Consider the following 21,757-nt stretch of genomic DNA (forward strand, 5'->3'; position numbering starts at 1 on the left):
TTAACCATTGATAGATTTGGCTTATTAGCTCACAGTTTTTTTGTTTTTTTCTTCTACCCTCCCTTTTTTCTCCTTTTTAAAAAATGAATCACTACCTTCAGTCCTTTTTCACAACCCTAGATGCAACTACTGTTCTGAGTTTGGTGTGTGCCCTTTCAGACCATTTTTAATCTTTCACATTCATATATACACATCCATGGAAAATAATGTTATTTTTTAAAATATCCATGTGATATTTAATAGATTTGTTACATTCCCATTGCTGCTGTATAATATTTTATATAGGGACCATATTTATCTATTGCCTATTGATAAACATTAGATTGCTTCACTATCAAAAATATCTGCTACAGTGGACATTCTGTGTCTCCTTGTGCACGTGTGCAGGTGTTTGTCTAGTGTAGACATGGAATTATGGAATTTTGGCGACAAAGTGCATTTGCATTTTTAGTTTTCAAATTGCCCTATAGAGTGGCTGTTCCAGTTTTCATTCCCACCAGCAGTTTATTTTTGTACTTATTTCCCACAGCCTTATTGTTATTTTGTGTTGTCAGATTTAAACTTTCTTTTGCCAGTCTGTTTAGTAATATCTTGTTTTATTTTACATGTCACTGATTACTAGTGTGTTTGCTTATATTTCTGTTTTTGAACATTTGAATTTTCTTTGAATTTCCTGTTTTTAATTTTTCCCCATATTTGTGTTTGTCTTTTTCTTATGGATTTCTTTTTTTTAATATGTTTATTTTTATTTATTTAGTTTTTGCTGCATTGGGTTTTCATTGCTGCACGCAGGGCTCAGTAGTTCTGGCTTGTGGGCTCAGTAGTTGTGGTGCATGGGCTTAGTTGCTCTGCGGCATGTGGGATCTTCCTGGACCAGGGCTTGAACCCATGTCCCGTGCATTGGCAGGCAGATTCTTAACCACTGCACCAGGGAAGTCCTGGGTTTCTTTATATATTCTGGATTTGCCTTCCTTTCTACTTACAATTTTTACCAACACAAAAACATGCAGTAATCTTTCCTACCTGAAAAAAATCCTTCTTTAACACCATGACCTTTCAGCTACTGTCCCATTTCTCTGCTCTTCATTTTGGAAAAACTCCTCTAAGTGTGGCCTCTACTTGCTGCCACCATTTCCTTATCTGTTATCTTCCCTTAGCTCACTCTAGTCAGGCTTTTGTCTGCACCACTCCACTGAAACTGTTCTTGTCAAGATCTCCATCAGTGTTTATTTTGCCAAATCCAGTGGTCAATTTTCAGTTCTTATTCTACTCATCCTTTCAGTAACATTTGATACAGTTGATCTCTCCTTCATTCCTTGAAATACCTTCTTCAACTTCTAGGTCAATCATTTGTTCCTTTTGTCAATCTACATTTCTTTGTAGGGGACTCATTATAGTCCTGTGGTTTTAAACCACCTAGATGGTGGCTGATTACCAGATTTATTTCTCTTGCCTTGACCTCTGAGCTCTAGATTCACATATCCATCCAACTGCTTGCTTGACATTTACTCTTAGATTGTGAATAGCCATCTCAAATAAAGCAGAGCTGTTTTATTTCCCCCACACTTCCTCTCCAGTGTTCCTTCTTATCACTCCTGTTGCTGTCTTCTTAGTCTGAGCCACCATCACCTTTCTTCTGCATTGCAGTGACCTCCTACTTGTCTTCCTCCTTCCATTTTTGCCCTTTGCAGTTTTTTTCTCCACACTATTGCCAGAATGATCATCTTAAAACGCAAATCAGATTGTCATTCCAGTGCTTTAAAAACCTTCAGTGAAATTCTGAAAAAAGAAGAATAGAGAAGGGGAAGAGCTAGTTCCCAAAACTATAGGATAACTACAAATTTAAAAAAATGTTTTTAAAATTTTTATTGGCGTATAGTTGATTTATAAGGTTGTGTTAGTTTCAGGTGTACAGCAAAGTGAATCAGTTATACAACAGACTTATAAGGCTACGTAGTTGAAACAACAAGAAGCCATGGATAGACAGCTCAATAGAAAAGAAGTCTAGAAATAGACCTAAAAAATATATATATATATATATATATATGCGAATTTAGAAACAATCTAGGTGGCAGTTCAGATCAGTAGGAGAGATCTAGATTATTCAGTAAATAGTGTTGTGACAACTGAGTAGACATATGGAAGAAAATACAGTTGGATTTCTACCTCTTAAACCAAAATGATGTCTAGATGGAGAAAAGTTTTAAGTTTTAAAAAATAATGAAAGTACTAGGAAAAAGTATAGGAAAGAATTTTAGTGCAGAAGTGGGGAAAGTCTGTCTAAATATGTCACAGAACCCAAAAGCCATAAAAGATTTGTAAGGAAAATTCAACTACATTTCAAAGGCAAAGACACAGAAAAAAACAAGGTTGCAATTTATGCCATAAAAGGCTATTTTTTTCCATATGTAGAGAGTGTCTGTGAGTCAGTAAGAAGACCCAACACCCATTAGGAACATGGGCAAAAGTATGATCCATCAGTTTACAGACCAGGAAATAATAGTTCTTAAACACATGCAAACATAATTCAACTTCAAGATTAGAGAAATGCCATTTAGAACTACAGTTTTATCAGATGGCAAAGATAAAAATGATGAATTACACTGTTAAGGCGTTTTTACATATTGCCAATGGCAGTTGGTAAAACTGCTACAGAGGGCAATTTAGTAAAACCTATTAAAATTTAAAACATAAATACCGTTTTACCCAGGAACTCCAATTTTAAGAATTTATCTTTCAGGTATATTTTGCACATTCATCGTCCTTACTGCCAGTCAACCAAGAACTCCCAGACTGGTCAGAATTATTCCGCCAAGGTGGAGGCCTCTGTCAATCGCCTGGTCAGCCTGCCTCTGCTGGCCTCCTACACGTACCACTCTCTGAGCATCCATTTCCGCCGTGGTCATGTGGCTCTGGAGAGTGTGGGCCACTTCTTCCGAGTCTCCTGAAGATGCAAAACCAGCGCAGTGGCTGTATCCTCTTCCAGGGTGTGCAGAAACTGTCCCAAGATGAGTGGGGTAAAACCCTGGATGCCATGGAAGCCACCATGGTTGTGGAGAAGAGCCTGAACCAGGCCCTTTTGGATCTTCATACCCTGGTTCTGCCTGTGCAGACCCCCATCTCTGTGACATCCTGGAGAATCACTTCATAGATGAGGAGATGAAACTCATAAAGAAGATGGGCCACCACCTGACACACTGGCTGGTGTTAGGCTGGGCTGGGCGAGTATATCTTTGAGGGGGCCACCCTCAACTCAAGAAGGGCTAGGAGCCTCCAGCCCAGCTGCCTTTGAGGGGCCCCTCTGTTATCCTCCGGTGTCAGGGCTTCTGTCTGAACCTCTTCCTGCAGCTACTAGGCAGCTTTTTAACCACGCTGGAGCCCTCTCCCAAGCCATGGACCCAATGGAAACAAGAAAGCTTTTGCAGGGAAAGAGAAAGACCTTGGTCTACAGATACACTGGCACATGAAGAATCAATTTGTATGTAAGGATATTTATTGTAGCATTGTTTATAATAGCAAAAGATTTGTAACATTTAAATGTTTAGCAGCAGGGACTCTTCAAATTACATATAGTACATTCAGTGTATAAAGCTGTTACTAGGCAGCTTTGTATAAAGTTTTATGAAAATACCTCCAAGATAGTTCGCTAAGTGGCAAAGCAAGGTGCTGAGCTTTGCTAATAATATGCTACCATGTGTAGTCAGAAGCAACTTATTTAATTACATAGCCCATCTCTAGAAGGATGTATACGAAACTGGGAACACTGTGTTCAAGACTGAGTCTGGATAGATGGCAGACAGGTGTGGAAAACTTACTTTTCATGTATACACTTTTATACCTTTTGAATTGTTACGTCATTCAAAATTACTGCCTCTATCACCTATTTAAAAAGTAAATTTAAATAACAGTAGTACTCCCTTATCCGTGGGGGATACGTTCCAAGACCCCCAGTGGATGCCTGAAACCATGGGCAGTACCGAACCCTATATATACACTATGTTTTTCCTATACATACATATCTATGATAAAGTTTAATTTATAAAGTAGGCACAGTAAGAGATTAACAATAACAAAATGGAACAATTATAACAGTATACTATAATAAAAGTTATATGAATGTGATCTCTGTCTCAAAATACCTTATTGTACTGTATTCACCTTTGTGGTGGTGATATGAGGTGATGAAGTGAGGTGAAAAACGTAGGTGTTGTGATGAAGTGTTAAGCTTTTCCCTTTGCGCTTGAAGGACACACTTTAGGGCTTTTCTTCGGCATATCTGAATTGCCAGCATCACTGCTCTTGCACTTTGGGGCCATTATGAAATAAAATAAGGGTTACTTGACTAGAAGCGCTGTGACACCATGGCAATCAAGCTGACAACCAGGATGGCTGCTAAATGACTAATGGGCAGGATACGCTGGACAAAGGGATGGTTAACTTCCTGGGCAGGACAGAATGGGACAGCAAGAGATTCCATAGTGCTACTCAGAATGGTGTACAATTTAAAACTTATGAATTGTTTATTTCTGGAGTTTTCCATTTAATATTTTCAGACTGCAGTTGACCATGGGTAACTGAAACGAAGGAAAGCAAAACTGCAGATGAGGGAGGCTACTGTGTACCGTTCGGTGGTTTCCCATCATGCTTAAAGTACAATCCTAATTTTCTGTTGTTTTTTTTACTAAGACCTTCCAGGTCCTATACAAGTTGGCTTCTGCCGACCTTTCCAAATGTATCATTTTAGCCCTGGCTTAACTTTATTTCAGCCTTGTTCTTGTTGATGTTCCTTAAGCATGTCACGCTCTTTCCCACTTCAGGTCTTTTGCATCTCAGTCCCTCTGCCTGGAATCCTCTGACCTCAGGCATTGCATGACATGCTCTTTTGAATATTCATAAGGTCTTTGCTCAAATGTTTACTCCAGAATTACCTCTGCTCCACGCTGTCACTCTCCATTCTCTTATCCTGCTTTATTTCTTTCATAGCAGTTATTACTACCTGGAATTATACATTATGTATTTGTTTTACTTGTTTATATTCTGTGTCTCCCTCTAGAAGGTAAGGCCCATAAGAGCAGGACTTTGTCTTGTCTTCTGCTGTATGCCCAGGTCTAAGGACAGTGCCTGGCTTGTCGTAAACGTTCAGTAAATGTTTACTGAATGAAAGAACATGTTTTAAATACATTCTCCCACTCTGTTGTTTATCCTTCACCCTTTAAGACCTTTGTTTGCAAAAGCTTAAAACTTCAAGGTGGTCAGTTGTATCAACCTTTTCTACTATATTTTTAACTCTTTTGTGTTTTATTTAAGAATACTTCCTCTGAGTTCTGGTTATTTGAAAATTCTCCATTGATTTTAAAGTTTTATTTTTTTCACGTTGAGGTCTTTAATCGATGTGGAATATTTTTTTGCATATGGTCTGAAGTTGGATCTAAGTTTTCTGAATAGCCAATTGTCCTAATCAGATTGTTTTCTTTGTTTTGATTGCACTTATTATTGGCAGAGTATTTTTTTAAATCAATAAATGGTACTGATACTGATTGAAGAATTAGGAATTAGTATATATTTTCCAAAGCAACTTTCTTGTACCACTCTTTTAGAGAATTATATTTCTCTTGATATATGTCACCTTTCAACTGATAGCAATATTAGTCAGTGAGAAGGTACTAAAAAAAATCTCTCTGGTTTCTGGATTTTTTTAACTAGGGAAGTACACAGACAGATGCCATGAAACTTCTGTCTTCCCAGTCTTTGAAGCTTTTAAAGAACAAAGCATTATTGTGCAAACCCGTCACACAGACCAAGGCCACCTCTTGCAAACCACATACACAACACAAGGAATGTCAGACAGGTATGTGTTGTTGTGCTTTCCACATGTAGTAAGTTTGTTTTCTGTTTTGTGTGCTTGTTTTTGATTTTTTAAGAAAGGAAAAGAAAGTCATTGACAATTTCTTAAATGTGAAAACAATTCTTGGATCACATACTTTGAACATCTAATTGATTCCTTTTGTATTTATTGTCATTAACACTAATAACTACTGAATTGAATCCATATGCACGCAAAGCATTATGTGTAGAGTGGACAAGCATCTTCTGTACATGTGCACTGCTTTTCAAATGTATAGACAGGCTATTATAATTACTAAGATACGAATTTAGTTAAAAGTATTAGTGATTTAACCTTGGTTCTTTTTTTAAATACTGAATTGACTTACTAAGAGTATAATTATATGTCTGAGGTATTGGTGATTAGGAAAATTATTTGAATTCATACTTGAAAATATTGTACACTCTTGCCCCAATCCATGTTAACTGCTTTTAATCCCACTACCCTTATGTTTTCAGTTACTTTTATAGGCTACTCTGCCCAAAACATTTTTTGATTTTTGTTTTTAATGCTACTTTTACTTCATAGAATATATTTAAAAGCTTAGTCGGGGGACTTCCCTGGTGGTCCAGTGGTTAAGACTCTGCGCTTCTAGTGCGAGGGGTGCGGGTTCGTTCCCTGGTTGGGGAACTGAGATCCCACATGTGCTGTGCAGCGCAGCCAAAAGATGAAAGTAAAAGCTTAGTCTGTCAACAGCTAACCATGAGTTTTTATGTAGGATGCCTTTCTTTTGGTAGGAGTCAAGGAGAATTCTCTTTTCCTTCCTCAGTAAATTTGATTGTTTTGTATTCCTGTAAAAATGATACACTCTTTGTTTACATGAATTTATATTAAATACACATTCACATGTGGAAGGTAGTAAGGGATCTGTGGACAGCTGTATATGTGGGTATGTGTGTGCTTATACATTTTTGAATTTCTAGATTAAGTATTAGGATGTTTTCTGTATACTGTTGTAAACTACTTTTTCACTTGACATTGCACGAAAACATCATTCCACATCAACGTAAATTTAAATATACGTTGAGATTCTTAATGGATGCACAGATTCCAGTATATATAACGTATGGATATATATAATGTATATCCATCCTCCTAAGGTTGACATTAGATTGCTTCTAGTTTTTTAATATTATAAACAGTATTGAGTTAAGCTGTATAAATGGATCTTTCTCCACTTGTCTAATTATGTCCTTAGGATAAATCCTAAGTAGTGGAATTACTGATTCAAAAGCTCTCATAGAATTTTAAGGCTTAGATTTTGATATGTATTGCAAAATTGCCCTCCTGAAAAGTTATATGAATTTATGCTCCAATCAGCAATGTTTGAGAGCATCCATTTCTCTACACCTTCACTGACACTGGGTATTAAAACTAATAATTAACCCCCTTCCCCTCAACTTTAATTTTGAAAAATTCAAAATTCAGAAAGATTGAAAATACAGCACAATGAACACCCTTAGATGAATATACATAATGAATATACCCTTCATCTAGATTCACCAAATGTTAACTTTTTGCCAAATTTTTTTCTCCTCTCAGTTTTTTTCCCCATCTTTTAAAAAGTAAAATAGTATATTCTTTTTTTTTGGTGTTAATTTTTGGCTGCGTTGGGTCTTTGTTGCTGCACACAGGCTTTCTCTAGTTGGGGTGAGTGCGGGCTACTCTTCATTGTGGTGCGTGGGCTTCTCATTGCGGTGGCTTCTCTTGTTGTGGAGCACGGGCTCTAGGTGCGCGGGCTTAAGTAGTTGTGGCACGCAGGCTTAGTAGTTGTGGCTTGGGGGCTCTAGAGCGCAGGCTCAGTAGTTGTGACGCATGGGCTTAGTTGCTCCGCAGCATGTGGGATCCTCCCAGACCAGGGCTTAAACCCATGTCCCCTGCATTGGCAGGCGGATTCTTAACCACTGAGCCACCAGGGAAGTCCCTAAAATAGTTTACTCTTAACTTGGTGTATTCTATGGACATCAGCCCTAATTCCACTAATCTACTGAATACATGGCACTGCTAGGACACATACCACTGCCTACAGTTTTACTACAGTCAGTGACCAAGCTTTGGGCAAAGAGAAATTCAGTTTTTTGTTTTTTTTGTTTTTTAAAAATATTTATTTAGGCTGCACCGGGTCTTAGTCTTCGTTGCAGTATGCGGGATCTTTTAGTTGCGGCATGCGGGCTTCTTAGTTGCGGCATGTGGACTTTTAGTTGTTGCCTGCAGCCTTCTTAGTTGCCTCATGTGGACTCTTAGTTGCGGCATGCATGCGGGATCTAGTTCCCTGACCAGGGATCGAACTCTGGCCCCCTGCATTGGGAGTGTGGAGTCTTACCCACTGGAGCACTAGGGAAGTCCCAAGAAATTCAGTTTTTAATGGCATCATGGAAGTATTATGGTTTGTGTTTAAACCTTAATTAGTGTATGCTTTTGACAAATATGAATAGTAACAAAATATAAATTTTAAACGTGGGGGAAAAACATAAAGAACATTGCTTATTTGTTCTTGAAAATAACAGTGATTCAAATATTTCATTCAGATTTATCTATGCCTAATGAGAAAAATGATGCGGAACTTGATTCTCCACCTGCAAAGAAAAAAAGAATAGGTTTTTTCCAGACTTATGATGTGGAATATTTAAAAGTTGGTTTTATTATCTGTCCGGGATCAAAAGAAAGCTCACCAAGACCACAGTGTGTCATCTGTGGAGAAATTTTATCCAGTGAAAACATGAAGCCAGCAAATCTTTCTCATCATTTGAAGACAAAGCATTCAGAATTAGAAAACAAACCAGTAGATTTTTTTGAACAAAAATCTCTTGAAATGGAATGTCAAAACAGTGCTTTAAAAAAGTGTTTACTAGTTGAAAAGTCACTTGTGAAAGCTTCTTATTTAATTGCTTTCCAAATTGCTGCCAGCAAAAAGCCATTTTCCATTGCTGAAGAAATAATTAAACCATATTTAGCAGAAATGTGTTCAGAAGTTTTGGGTTCCAGTGCTGGAGACAAAATGAAAACCATTCCTCTTTCTAATAGTACAATTGGACACAGGATTGATGAACTGTCTGCAGACATTGAAGATCAGCTGATTCAGAAAGTCAGAGAATCAAAGTGGTTTGCCCTTCAGATAGATGAGTCATTAGAAATCTCAAATACCACCCTTCTTTTGTGCTATATTCGTTTCATTGATTATGGTTGTAGTGATATAAAAGAAGAATTATTATGTTGCATTGAAATGCCTTCTCAGATGACTGGTTTTGAAATATTTGAACTAATAAATAAATATATTGATAGTAAATCTCTGAACTGGAAGCATTGTGTTGGTCTCTGTACAGATGGGGCTGCAAGCATGACTGGTAGGTGTTCTGGTTTAAGGGCAAAAATTCAAGAAGTTGCCATGAATACAGTGGCATTTACACATTGTTTTATTCACCGTGAACATTTAGCAGCAGAAAAGTTGTCTCCGTGCTTACATGAAATTCTTATGCAGTCAGCACAAATTTTAAGTTTTATAAAGAGCAATGCGTTGAATTCACGAATGTTAACAATTTTGTGTGAAGAGATGGGGTCTGAGCACGTGAATTTACCACTTCATGCTGAAGTACGTTGGATATCAAGAGGGAGAATTTTAACAAGATTATTTGAATTACGACATGAAATTGAAATATTTTTAAATCAAAACCATTCAGATTTGGCCAAATATTTTTTTGATGAGGAATGGGTTGCAAAGCTGGCCTACTTATCAGATATTTTTTCACTTATAAATGAACTAAATTTAAGTCTCCAAGGATCTATGACTACTCTCTTCAATTTGTATAATAAAATCGATATACTTAAGAAAAAGTTAAAAATGTGGTTGAAGCGCATGGAAGAGAATGATTATGACATGTTCCCTTCATTTTCTGAATTCTCAAACTCATCAGGCTTAAATATGAGCAGTATTGCAAGCATTATTTTTGAGCACCTGGAAGGACTTTCTCAAATGCTCAATGACTGTTACCCACCAGAAGAAGACTTGTGTTCAGGAAATTTGTGGATAATTAATCCTTTTATGAATCACCAAAATAGTAATCTCACGGACTTCGAAGAAGAAAAACTAGCACGGTTATCGTCAGATTTAGGATTACAATCAGTATTTAAATCAATGTCTGTAACTCAGTTTTGGATAAATGCAAAGGCAAGTTACCCAGAACTCCATGAAAAGGCACTGAAATTTTTATTGCCTTTTTCAACTATTTATTTATGTGATGCTACATTTTCAGCTTTGACTGAGTCAAAACAAAGAAATCTGTTGGTTTCTGGCCCTGCCCTACGACTTGCAGTCACATCTTTAATTCCGAGGATAGAAAAATTAGTAAAGGAGAAAGAATAGTAATGTGCATATTGCTTATTATCAAAGTCTATACTTTTGTGTTAAATTTTGTATGAGATAAGTATCCTAAAATATAAATTCCTAATGTGGATGTGTGTTCTCGGTGATTAAATAAGTGTTTTAATAATTTTTCTCTTTTCATTGAGGAATTTAATAATTATGCATTTATACATAATTATATATAATAGTCCAAGGTAGAGAACTTAGCTATTTTATTAACTGATCAGATAATTTGGATTAGTGACAAAGATGTAGGTAATGAAAGGCCCAGTTTATAATGTAATAGCTAGCACACCTGGATGTTGAAACTGCTTGGTCTTTAGAAGCACATAGGACATTTCAGTCTTCAGCCTGCCGGCTACCTACCCAGCAGGTTGTGGGTAGGTAGAAAACAAAGATCACAAGCAGCTCGGCTCTCAGGAAGTGGAAGCAGCAGGAGAGTTTGAGACCCCTGTTAGGGGCCTCTCTGGCTCTCTAGACCAGGGCTTGGCAAACCTTTTTCATAAAAGGCTGGGTAATGAACATTTTAGGCTTCGCAGGCTGTAAGGTGGGAACTACTCAATTCTGCTGTTGCAGCACAAAAGCAGTAGACAATACGCAAAGTGTGGTTCAATAAACCACAGTTTATGAACTTATTTATGAACACTGAAACATGAATTTCATATAATTTTCATGTGTCATGAAAGCTGCCTTAAAATTTTTATTAAAAAATGTAAACAAACATTGTTAGCTGAGGGAGGGGAAGGGAGTAAAACCAGAGCGCTTTCTGAATTTGTCAGTTTTCTCATCCAGATCTAGATAGATTTCCAGGTAAAAGCAGATGGGCCAGGAGTGGCCTGTAGGGTTTTGTTCAGTGAAAGCCTCTCTACCCATGGCTGTAAGAACCTGAATTTTCAAACACCTTTCCCATTTTAACTTCAGCTGAGAGATATTAGAGGGAAAATACATTTCAGGCAATGATAGAAAAGAACAACTTATTTTAAAATTACTAGTTATTGATTTATTCTTAATAATTTCATAAATTTACTAATGTACAAATAATTCTGAGTTCTTACATGTGCCAGGCGTTCTGCTAGGCCTGCTCTAGGCTCGGAACTGATAACGGCATTATCCCCATTTACAGATGCAGACGCCACTGAGGCCCAAAGAGGTTAGGTGACAGCTCGGATCGCCAAGCTAGTGTGGCAAGGGCAGGAGCGACTCCCTCCTCCCCTACCTCCCTACCCCCCGCCGCGCAACGTCTTTTGACCGTAACAGAGCTCTTCTGCACGTCACGTCCATATACCCATGTTTGATTCTACTCTGTCCATACTAGCTGGGAGACTTTCCCTGAATTCGGAGGGGCCCGTTTAGTTAAGAGCAAGTGGGCCTCAGTATCCCCATCTGTGAGATGGGGCTGCCCTGCCCAAGCGCCGTCTCCTGCCTCAGCCTTTTGGTGCTGGCCCAAAAGAGGGCGGCAACCCCCTTAGGGGCGAGGAGCGGCGGCTCTGGCGCAGGTCTTCCGGCCGCCCCGGGAGGGAGGAAACGGACGGGCGGCAGGGGGCGGGTTTTCGGCGGGGCCTACCCTGAGGCGGGCGCGTCGCGGAGGCCTGCGCGGCCATGGCGCTCCCGCTCGCAGCTCTGCGCGTCCTGTTGGGCGGCTTCTTCGCGCTCACGGGGGCGGCCAAGCTCTCGGAGCAGATCTCGGCTCCGGTGTCAGAGCAGATGGTGAGCGGCGCGGGGTGGGCGGCGGACGGTTGGGCGGGGGACTGGCCGCAGGGCGGCGGGGGCTGCGACCCCGGCCGTTACCCAGGTGCCCGGCCGGCTCCCGCCTCTCCGTGCCCGCCCGCGCCCCGCGGACCCGCCTGTCTTCGGGCCAGACGGCGCTAGAGCTGGGGGGAGCACCTGGACAGCTACTTAGGCGTGGGCCCCTGCCTGGGGAGTTCCTCCGAGTTCTCTGGATTTTCCCTGGAAGGGGACGGTCACATTCCCTTCCATTCGGGCATTTTTGGCCCCAGGCAAATCTGGAGCCGATGAGGAATACTCTGGGACCCTTGGGGAGAGAGAGGGACCGAGCTCCCTTTGCGCCCTCCTTCCTTTGCTTGAGTTCTTTGGGGTGTTCATGAGGCGGGGGGTTATTAATCCCTGCTTATCAGAGTAGGAAACCTGCCCTGAAGGTGAAGTGTATCTGCTAAAGGTTACACAACTAGTCAAGAAGCAGGACCCAAACTTTAGATACTCTCCTAACTTAGAATCCAGAGAGCCCTTCCCAGAGCCTGAGAGGGAGGCCTAGAAGTCGCCCTTCGACTTCCTGTCTAGTTCCAGACTCTCCGAAAAGCTGTCATGTCCTTCTGCCCACCAATCTGCCCAGTCCCTCAGATAAGCCAGACTTCTAGATCTCTGCCAGTTTCCTTCTTCCAGGCCTGGCTTAGGGTGGGGGGTTGTTTGGGGAAGTACATCCTCAGAACCGGACAGCTTAGAGTTTCTTCCTTAGAGCACTGAGTAGGGGAGGTAGAGCTGAGGTGGGAGAGCCAGCAAAGGTAGCCAACCTAAGGGTCCAGGTGAAGTTGTCATGTGGCCCAGGACAGAGCTTGACTTAGCGAGCGAGCTGAGTCACTCACTTTGACCCCCTCAACTCCCTTTCTGTCTACTGCAATGAGAGCCAGGTCCCAGCATATGATATTGAGTAGAATCTGTTTAATGAACAAGAATCTCCCCTTCCATTCCCTTCCTCCTCACCAAATATTCCCTGCATAGTAGCCTGAAGAGAAACCAGGCCAAACAGAAAGAGAAGCGCCGGAGTTCCCAAGGCCTTGGCACTAGATGAGAAAGCCCAAGCCTAGCTTCCTCTTCCCGGAATTTGGGGCTGGGTTGTAATCTGGTGAGAAAATCAGTCCATCTCTGTACCACCATCCCACCCTTCTTGGAGCGTAAAGCCTGTTTTCTGATTCCAAAGCTCAGCCCCCCAGGGAGGCCGTCTCCTTTCCAGGCTGGCTGACCTTAGCCCTGGACCTGGCCTAGAGTAGTATCTCCTTTGCTGGGGACGTTGAGGGCACTGGCACAGAATGCCTCTGTGGAGCATCTGGGCAGTGGATCCTTGGTGACTCTGGCTGACAGGCATTCCCTGCCGCCCCTAGAAAGCCCTGTTCGTGCAGTTCGCTGAGGTGTTTCCACTGAAGGTGTTCGGCTACCAGCCAAATCCCATGAGCTACCAAGTGGCTGTGGGCTGGCTGGAACTGCTAGCTGGGTTGCTGCTGGTCCTGGGCCCACCGATGCTGCAAGAGATCAGCAACTTGCTTTTGACACTGCTCATGATGGGTAAGGGGGGTGCAACTGGGCTGGTGAAATGGGGACTTCTAGGCGAGGGTGATAGCAAAAAGTCTGGCTGTTCTCGTTACTTTTGCCACTCTTTTCCTCTGGAACCAGAAGCATTTCCTGCTCTATTGCAGTTTCCATGGTCTTCAGACTAGGCTAGGTGCTTTTTAAACTTAATATACTATAACCCTCTTCTATGTCAGATATACCTTCTATGTCATCAATTCTATTGGCTGCATGGTATTTCCATTATAAGGATATATTGTAACCTAAAAGCCCCTATCCCTTTCTCATTACCCCTACCCTGAGATGAGGGGTTGGAGTAGCAGCCGCCACTGGACTCATGTGTCTGGCAGGTGGAAACAGAGAGCAAGGAAGCTGGGCCCCCTGACCAGAAAGGCAGAGGATTTCCCTGTGGCAGGCATTCCTAGAGGGCCTCCTCTTAGTGGCTCTGCCCACAGGAACTGCTGATGTACAAAGACAGCTGCTGCTTCAAAGGCCAGACATCTTCAGGCTCTTCTGTGTCCCCTGGCCTTGTGTCACCATTGCTGCTGCCACTACCACCCTTCTTCCAGGCTTTCTTTCCATTTCCACAGCTTCCTTCATTTTCAGATCTTTCCCACTACCTCCACCACCAATCCCTGGGCCTTCTTCCCTCCACTAGGATTGAGAAAGGAGAAGGATCAGGGAGAATCTGTTCCAAAATGCCCACCTACTCACCTTGCCCTGTTTGGTTGGATTGTTGCTATTTCTTGCCATCTGAGAGGGTCTACGTTAGTTCAAGAAACTTTTGATTTCTGGTTCTGCTTTCTCTGGGAGGTCAGAGAGATGAGTGCAGCTAGTTTAGGGTGTGTGTGTTGGTGGGGGGCAGTGTTCAAGAGAGGGCTTAAGGTAGAGTGGGTCAGCTTGGCTGGAGGGCCCTGAGCTCCTGGATCTCCTGAGCATTCCCAGGGAGCCTCAGGGACCTCATTTTCCATTCCAGGGGCTATCTTCACTTTGGTGTCTCTGAAAGAATCACTGAACACCTGCATCCCAGCCATCGTCTGCCTGGGGCTCCTGCTGCTGCTGGATATCTGCTAGCTCATAGTCCAAACTAAAAAGATGTTCAGACACCCTAGGAGGAAGTCTCCAAGTGCATTCAAGGAATCCTGGGAGTAGAGTCTGTCTTGCCTCCTCATGCCATGTCACTGCCAAAGCAGGAACATGGTGGAACACAGAATGTCACCTTGTTACCAGTACACCCAAGGTTGGCCAGCGTTGAAGTAGACATCTGGTCTACCTGGCCCTGCTTTGTCTCTTGGACATTTACTGCTCTTTTTTGAGGGGTACATATTACATATTCTAGCATTCCTCATGTCATATGAAAATAGAAAATAAATTTAAATCACCCAAACTTTTAATGCCCCCAAATAACTACTTTCAATTCCTTTGTATAACTGTACCTCCCAGTTTTTTCTGTGCCTTTATACAGATGTTTTTAAATGAAAATGAGACCATATATACTACTTTATTATCTGCTTTTTAAACCTAATACACTGTAATACCATTCTCTGTCTGTTTTACCTCATTGATGTTAATGGGTGCATAGTATTCCATTGTAAGGATGTACTGTAATGTATCTATACAAGCCCCCAATGAGAAACATTTGGATTATTCCCAATTTTTTAACTATTGTAAACCTCACAGTTAATCATCTCTGCATATTTATTTTCTTTCCCTAGAAGTGAGGGTGCTGATTCAAAAGGCAGGCACGTTTTTAAGGTTTTTATTATATGCTCAGAATTTACACATCGAGTACGGCAGAGTACTGAGTATACCTGCTTCTGCCTGCTGAGCCACGTGAGGTACTCCCCATTCTTTTTTTTTCTTTTAAATTTTATTTGTTTTTGGCTGCGTTGGGTCTTTGTTGCTGCACGCGGTCTTTCTCTAGTTGTGGTGAGCGGAAGCTACTCTTTGTTGTGGTGCATGGGCTTCTCATTGCGGTGGCTTCTCGTTGCGGAGCACGGGCTCTAGGCGCACGGGCTTCAGTAGTTGGAGCACACAGGCTTAGTAGTTGCGGCATGTGGGCCCTAGAGTGCGCGGGCTCTAGGGCGCGTGGGCTTCAGTAGTTGTGGCATGGGGGCTCCGTAGTTGTGTCTCACGGGCTTAGTTGCTCCGCAGCATGTGGGATCTTCTGGACCAGGAATTGAACCTGTGTCCGCTGCATTGGCAGGCAGATTCTTAACCACTGTACCACCAGGGATGTCCCTCCCATTCCTTTTTTTAATTAGTTAATTTATTTTTGGCTGTGTTGGGTCCTCGTTTCTGCGCAAGGGCTTTCTCCAGTTGCGGCAAGCGGGGGCCACCCTTCATCACGGTGCGCGGGCCTCTCACTGTCGCGGCCTCTCTTGTTGCGGCGCACAGGCTCCAGATGCACAGGCTCAGCAGTTGTGGCTTACGGGCCCAGTAGCTCTGTGGCATGTGGGATCCTCCCAGACCAGGGCTAGGACCTGTGTCCCCTGCATTGGCAGGCGGACTCTCAACCACTGCGCCACCAGGGAAGCCCCCTCCCATTCCTTTTTATCTTGTGCACTTGAGAGTTGTAAAGCTAACAGAGATGGGCATTAAGTCATTTTACAGGACCTGAAACTGCCAGGGAAGTGCTCCTTGGCACCTAGATGGAGGCAGGGGACAGCCAACTCTAAGGCATGCTGCACGTTAAAGCAGTGCCAGAACCTGTGATGAATCCCAGAGGTCCTAGGGAGTCAGAAGGGTGTGTGTGAGAGACAATTCTCGAGGGCAAGTGACCATGTTAGGGTACCTACTATCACATCACCAACCATCTTCACCTCAGTGGGGTTCTTTTGGGAAGTGATGTACCTCCATAAGGGAAAATAGTGAAGAAAAAGAAATCATTTATTTATGCAAATACTCTGGCCACCAGCCTACAAATTGCTTTGGGGGTTAGGGAATGGCTTTTGGGAGCCCACAGGAGTGAGAGAAGTCTATGTATATTACTCCATTTCATCTTCACTATAGAAGGGTAATTTCTGCTCTGACACTGATGAGCTGGGAACCTCAGGTAAGCTGGCACCCTTAGTTAGGTCTTCTTGTGTCTGAAAGCACAGTGATGCAATCTCTCTATAGTTAGGGGTGTGTGTGTGTGTATGTATGTGTGTGTGTATACATATATATGTATATTAATACATATATATGTAGTAGTATATGTATACTACATGTACAGTGTGTCAAAACAATAAGGAAACTTTCTGTCACATAAGAGGTCCAGAGATAACATAGCTTCAGTTTCTTTTTAAAAAAAAATAAATTTATTTATTTTTCTCTGCATTGGGTCTTCGTTGCTGTGCATGGGCTTTCTCTAGTTGCAGCGAGTGGGGGCTACTCTTTGTTGCGGTGTGCGGACTTCTTATCGTGGTGGCTTCTCTTGTTGTGGAGCACGGGCTCTGGGCGCCTGGGCTTCAGTAGTTGTGGCTCACAGGCTCCGTAGTTGTGGCTCGTGGGATCTAGAGCGCAGGCTCAGTAGTTGTGCTGCTTTCAATTTATTGACTTCTGCCCTCAGGGTTACAAAATAGCTGAAGCAGCTCCAGACAACACATTTGCACATAATATCCAAAGGTGAAAAGAAAGAGGAAAGCTCTCTTAGAAGACCCTAGGTTTCCCCTTGCATCCCACTGTACAGAATTATGTCACATTTCCATTCTTAGACCAGTCACTGGCAAGGAGAATGGAATTTCCAAGTTGGACTTAGACAAGTTAAGATTTACCCACACTGGTCAAGTGGTCAGCAAAGAAGAAGGGAGAGAGTAGATAGTGCCACTTATTAACTTATTTGCAAATATGGATAATAATGGCAAATATTTTCATAGAGTTGCTGTGAAGATTTAGTGAGTTAAAGTGTTTACAGTAGTGCCTGGTACATAATAAGTGCTCAGTAAATGCTATTATTAAATAGCATTTGTTATTAAATAGCAGTTCTACAGATGAGAAAATGGATTCAGAAAGCTTAAGTGCCTATGTGTCAGACCTGAGACTAGAATTAAGACCTGGTTGACTCCAGAACCCACACTTTCCACTGCACCAGTTGCCAAAGTTGGAAGTGGGCAGGTGTGGCACCCCTGCTCTTCAACTTGAAGGTAGATGGGATGATCGGTTCAATGTAATTAAATCTCCATTGCTTCCCAGAATTGCCCTTCTGCATGAAAATTTTGAAGCCCTTGAAAGTAGAGCCTGGAAACCCTGGGATCTTGGCCTCTTACCATCTCCACCCCTTCCAGGATTCCATAGCCAGCTTGTCTCCAACCAGGACTTTGAGTAAAACCTCACACAGCTGGTATTAGATTGAAGGCTCCTATTTACCGAGGCTTGGCCTGTAAGCTGATTTAGCAGCTACAGGGCCCTTCAAGCTTGGCTGTAGGGCCCACCTAGCAGCTTCAGGAAAGGCAGGGTGCTGGAAGAGTAGGCTGGCCAGCTGGTATGGAGGAGCAGTTGGGATTGACAGCAGCAGGAGTATCTTTAGCTTTAGCTGTGCTGCCTCACCCCAAGGAGAAGCCAGGCCTTAGGAAACGGGCCCCCCAAACCACAGCCTAAGCCTTGGTCAGGTCGGCACAATGACATTCAGCTGCGAGGCCTTCCTTATACTTTGCTATCTCCCTCCCTGTGCCCCCTTGCCTTGCAATGACATTCCCTTCCCTTGGGGCCCTGGCTGCACCCCACAAACCCTGCTCACAGCTGCCACAGGTGGACTCCAGCCCTTCCAGCTGTTGAGCCCATTCTTCATGTCGTGTCTTGGGATTAGTCAGTTGATGGGAGGGCCTAGGATATGTGGGTGGCAGTGGATTCTCATCTGTCTCAGCTCCTTAAACCCAGGCCCCCAGGAACCCAAAGAGATCTGCAGCAGCCAGAGCAGCAAGAGGTAAGAGAGGAGTGATCTGGTGGGAAGGCGGGGAGAGGTTCAGGGTGGGATGGTTAGGGCCAGAGCCATGGTGGGCCGAGCTGAGTGCGAGGGGCAGAAGGGAATACACTCACTCAGGGTCCCAGAAAGGACTGGAGCCTGAGAGATTCAAAGGTAAGAAGTACAAATTTTGGTATTGGAGGAACCATGTTTTGGAACACCCTAGGAGTGTGACTATGTGCCACAAATAGGAACAGGACATTGGCTTGTGCACTTATCCCCCTTGGGGAGGGGGGAATATGCCCAGATGTGTTTGTGCTGTTGTGTTTGACTGGGGTGTCCGTGTCTCTAACGCTGTGTGTGTGCCTGTGTGAGTGTACACATTTATCTCTGTGCTTACTAGAGGGGAAGGGAGCGTATCTCCCCAGTGTCAGCCAGTGCTCAGAGTTTTACTTATGTTTTCTCATAATCCCCCCAACACCACTGTGAGGCAGGTATTTTAATCTCCATTTTACAGCAGAGAAGACAGGCTCAGTGAAGCTGAGTAATGTGCCCGAGGTCATAATGGCAGATAAATGTGTGTATCTAGGATCTGCCTGATTCCCGGGCCTGTGCTCTTTTTGCTTTGCTGTCCAAAGTTTTAAATCAGACCCAGGACTTCTTTGTGGTCAAAAGGCAAGGGGGAAGGAAACAAGACTGGAAGGCCTGTGAGACGTGAAACCTTTTCAGCTCTGCCCAGGGTGCTCCAGGCAAGCCCCAGGAGAGGACCTTCACCAGGGTAAGTCCAAGGTCACTGTGCATGGGCCTGCCTCTGGGTCACTGCATCCTAAGTCCATAACTCCATCCACGCCTCACTCTCCCCCCTACTGATCTGGATGGCACTGGAGCAGGGAGGCGTGGGCTTTTTCTAGGAAGGACCCTATATTCCAGCCTGGTTTCTCCATAACTCCCTGTTGGCTCAGCCTTGCTTAGGCTTATTAATGCACATACCTGGGCACCACAAGTCAGAACCGTACACCATCTGTGAGGGACACCTTCACCCTCCCAGTCGCCAAGGTTGGAAATTTCCAAACTACCTGGGATTCCTGTCTCTTCCTCATTTTCTACATCTTGTCACCAAGCTCATTCTACTTCAGATAACTCTGGAGCCCATCCCCTCCTCTCCATCCCCAGCTGGTGCTGGCTGTGCTCAGGCCTCAGCCCCTCGCCGGGCTTCCCACCACCACCGACTGAGGAAAAGAGGACGGGGGTCTGGTGGGGGAAGGCGGGATGGAGGGCTCTTGTATGGCTAACCTCCATGGTGACCTCTCTTCCTCTTGCTAGCCCAAGGTCCGAGATGAACAGCAGCGCTGGGGACCTGGGTGTTGGTGCTGGCGGCCGCAGCCCCTGGGGCGACCCTGCTGGCTTCATTGTGGTGCCCACAGCCTACGCCTTGGCGCCGGGCCTGGGGCTGCCGGCCAACGTGGCGGCCCTGGCAGTGTTCGTCCGCCGCGGCAGGCGCCTGGGCCAGGCCCTGCGTCTCCACCTGCTCAACCTGGCCATGGCCGACGTGCTCTTCATGCTTACACTGCCGCTGCGGCTCACCTACTACCTGGGCCCGACCCACTGGCCCTTCCTGGAGGCTGCCTGCCGCGCGGCCGGGACCACCTACTGCGTGTCCACCTACGCGGCCTTGGCCTTCGCGGCGCTCACCAGCGTGTGCCGCTGCGGCTCGGTGCGGCCGCCCAGCCCTGCGCCGCTGGGGCCCCGCCCGCGCCACGTGTGCTGCTGCCCGGCTGGCCCGCCAGGCCTGTGCCGCACCCTCGCTGGCCGCCCCGCATGCGCTGCGCCCCAGGCCGGGCAGCGCCAGCGCGGACCTGGCCTACGACACCGTGGCCGCCTTCCCCGCCGCCTTCCTGCTGGTGCTTGCGGCCTATGTGAGCTTGGCGCGGGTGCTCGCGGCGCCCTCGGGCCCGAGCCCGGCCCTCGCCCCAGACGGTCCAAACCGGCGCGCGGCCAGGACAATGGTGCTCGGGCACCTGTTGGTCTTTGCCCTCTGCCTGGCGCCCTACCACCTGCTGCTGGCGCCCTGGGTGGCCGGGCAGGAGGACACCGTGGGCCGCGACGACAGAGGGTGCCAGGCCACCTCCACGCTTGACGTCCTGCACACCCTCAGCCTGGCGCTGCTGAGTCTCAACAGCTGCCTGGACCTGCTCATCTACTGCTTCTCTGTGCGCAGCTTCTGCCAGGACTGCTGGGCTCTGAGCTGCCTCCCGGGGGTAGGGAGGTCCCGGTCACACTCGGTCTCCTCGGCCTCCACGGCCTCCTCCTAGAGGGTCCCCTGGCCTGCTGCCTGCTTCACCCCTGCCACCCTCCCAGTGGCGTCCTGGGTGGTGAAAGCTCTTTGCAAGGACCTAGACTCCAGTCCTGACGCAGCCACATACTAGCCGCCTGTAGTTGTAAACCTCCGGGCTCTGTCAAAAGGGGAAAGAACATTCTTTATTGACCCGAATGTTTCCTAGACTTTGCCAGTGTTTGGATACAGATAATATGCCATTGCTTTCAAAATCTCTGGGGATAAACCCCAAAGTCCTAAACAGGGCCTACAAGGGCTAACTGCCTCCTGCTTCTCTCTCAGCATCCTCTCATCCTCATTTTCCCTCTTCTCCTCTACCACATCTGCCCGTCTCCGTGGGTTGAGTCACCTTATCAGTCCCTGGAACAGACCAGTTTCCTCCTCTTCAAAGCCTTTGCAGCTGACTGCCAGGAATGATGTCCCTCCGTCTCCTTTGCTAAGTTAATTCCTTTCCATTCTCACTTCCTCAAACGTAGCTGTAGGGAAGCCTTTGTTGACCAGCACCACATACACCATTCCCTAGACTGGGTTAGATCTGGTTGCTCCTTTATAGCTCTTTCCACAATTGCAATCAAGCAATTAACTGGTTAGTTCTTTTTTTTTTTTTCTGTTGTTCTTTTTCTCTGTATTTATGTCGATCCATAAGAGAGTGCCATTTTTGTAGACCCAAAAGGGTTGAATAGTGGCAGTTTTATTTTTATCCAATTCAACTTAATAAATTCCATGTTTGTCATATTTACTGCTTGCTACTGTGCCTTGCATGTAGTAAGACCTCAGTATGTCAGATGAATGCATGAAACCTGAATATCATTAGCTTAAAATGCTCAAGGACTCACTCAGACATTCTAGTCTCCGGTAGATTTTCCTCAAGTGTTTCTGGGATTCTCCAAGCTTGTATTACCAGATGCATTCTTTTTGTTTGTTTGTTTTTGGTTTTTTTGCGGTATGCGGGCCTCTCACTGTTGTGGCCTCTCCCGTTGCGGAGCACAGGCT

General features: G+C 44.6%; 3 protein-coding genes across 12 annotated transcripts in view; all 3 read left to right on the plus strand.

The window, feature by feature from the left end:
* ZMYM6 (zinc finger MYM-type containing 6) overlaps positions 1-10,356 on the plus strand; it is a 43,381-nt gene extending 33,025 nt beyond the window's left edge. For all 8 annotated transcript variants that reach the window (XM_060140584.1, XM_060140589.1, XM_060140585.1 and 5 more), the window contains 2 exons: positions 5,704-5,848; positions 8,413-10,356. In XM_060140584.1, coding sequence (XP_059996567.1) covers positions 5,704-5,848; positions 8,413-10,244 — 1,977 coding nt within the window. In that variant the 3' untranslated portion in view covers positions 10,245-10,356. The remainder of the gene's footprint in view (positions 1-5,703; positions 5,849-8,412) is intronic.
* A 1,459-nt stretch (positions 10,357-11,815) lies between these two features.
* Positions 11,816-15,233, plus strand: TMEM35B (transmembrane protein 35B). Its single transcript, XM_060140596.1, has 3 exons — positions 11,816-11,951; positions 13,361-13,541; positions 14,521-15,233. The coding sequence occupies exons 1-3, from the start codon at positions 11,844-11,846 to the stop codon at positions 14,616-14,618; spliced, it is 387 nt and encodes a 128-aa protein (XP_059996579.1). The 5' UTR covers positions 11,816-11,843; the 3' UTR covers positions 14,619-15,233.
* Positions 15,234-15,418: 185 nt separating this feature from the next.
* LOC132514965 (transmembrane protein-like) lies at positions 15,419-21,499 on the plus strand. Of its 3 annotated transcripts, none has more exons than XM_060140594.1 (3): positions 15,419-18,450; positions 19,068-19,207; positions 19,753-21,499. In XM_060140594.1, exon 3 carries the CDS (start codon positions 19,766-19,768, stop codon positions 20,564-20,566), a length of 801 nt encoding a protein of 266 aa, XP_059996577.1. In that variant the 5' UTR covers positions 15,419-18,450; positions 19,068-19,207; positions 19,753-19,765; the 3' UTR covers positions 20,567-21,499. The 3 variants fall into 3 exon arrangements, with proteins under 3 accessions (XP_059996577.1, XP_059996578.1, XP_059996576.1); XM_060140595.1 differs by having other exon boundaries at positions 19,105-19,207; XM_060140593.1 differs by lacking the exons at positions 15,419-18,450; positions 19,068-19,207 and having other exon boundaries at positions 19,727-21,499.
* Positions 21,500-21,757: the final 258 nt, after the last annotated feature.

The sequence above is a fragment of the Lagenorhynchus albirostris genome, chromosome 2, assembly GCF_949774975.1.
Source record: "Lagenorhynchus albirostris chromosome 2, mLagAlb1.1, whole genome shotgun sequence".
In the NCBI taxonomy this organism is placed as follows: domain Eukaryota; kingdom Metazoa; phylum Chordata; class Mammalia; order Artiodactyla; family Delphinidae; genus Lagenorhynchus; species Lagenorhynchus albirostris.